Here is a 743-nt window from a genome sequence, read left to right on the forward strand (position 1 = left end):
GGCTGCAAGCCTTTTTTGTAAGGGTCAAAGGTGCAGGGGACAGGACAGAAGTGCTGCCGTTACACGAGGAAATGCACTGATGGCTGTTGCTGCTGGCTCCCAGGGGCTGACCGCGCTGGGGAGGGACCAGGCTGGGCCCCTCGGCCACGCACCATCCTTCAGGATGGTCTCTCGCTCCGTGCCGTCAATCTTTTGGCGTCCGATGAGGTAACTGGTGGTGTCAGCAAAGTAGATGAAGCCGGTCTCAGCGTGGAAGTCCAGCGCTCGGGGGTTCATGAGGTTCTCGATGGGGATCATGTGCTCGTCTGGCACCTTGGCCCCCATGTCCATCCCACGGATGATGCCTGGACGCCCCTTCCCGTACACCAGGAACAGCTCATGCTCGGGCTCTGCAGAGAGATAAGGAGAGCCATTGCCACCAGCCAGGCCAGGGCAGCACTGGGGGCGGGCAGCCCAACGCACCATGGCACGGGGGCTTTCATGGGGTTGCAGAGGCCAGGTAAGAGGCAGCAACCTGCCCCTGCACCCCGCGGGTCTGCAGGGACTGCACAGCCCCGCAGGCAGCCCACAGCTTAGGCTGGGAAGAAAAGGGGTGTTTGCAACCAGGAGGGAAGGAATTGAAAACCTCCGCTTGCCCCGGGCCCATGTGCTCCCAACTCTCTGGCACAAGCGCTTCTGCCCACCCCAGTCTCTCACAGACAGGGGCAGCCACCAGCCCCCTCTCGCCCCACCCCAGCTCTCCA

At 62.9% G+C, this 743-nt stretch overlaps 1 protein-coding gene across 1 annotated transcript in view; it reads right to left on the reverse strand.

Moving 5' to 3' along the window:
- Nucleotides 1-743, reverse strand: part of LOC104622492 (low-density lipoprotein receptor-related protein 1-like) — a gene marked incomplete at both ends in the record, with an annotated part of 8,828 nt that overhangs the window by 4,140 nt on the left and 3,945 nt on the right. Inside the window, one exon of the mRNA XM_010289299.1 lies at nt 153-389. Within this exon, the coding sequence (XP_010287601.1) occupies nt 153-389 (237 nt within the window). The remainder of the gene's footprint in view (nt 1-152; nt 390-743) is intronic.

This window comes from Phaethon lepturus, unplaced genomic scaffold (genome assembly GCF_000687285.1).
Source record: "Phaethon lepturus isolate BGI_N335 unplaced genomic scaffold, ASM68728v1 scaffold33750, whole genome shotgun sequence".
Taxonomy (NCBI): Eukaryota; Metazoa; Chordata; class Aves; order Phaethontiformes; family Phaethontidae; genus Phaethon; species Phaethon lepturus.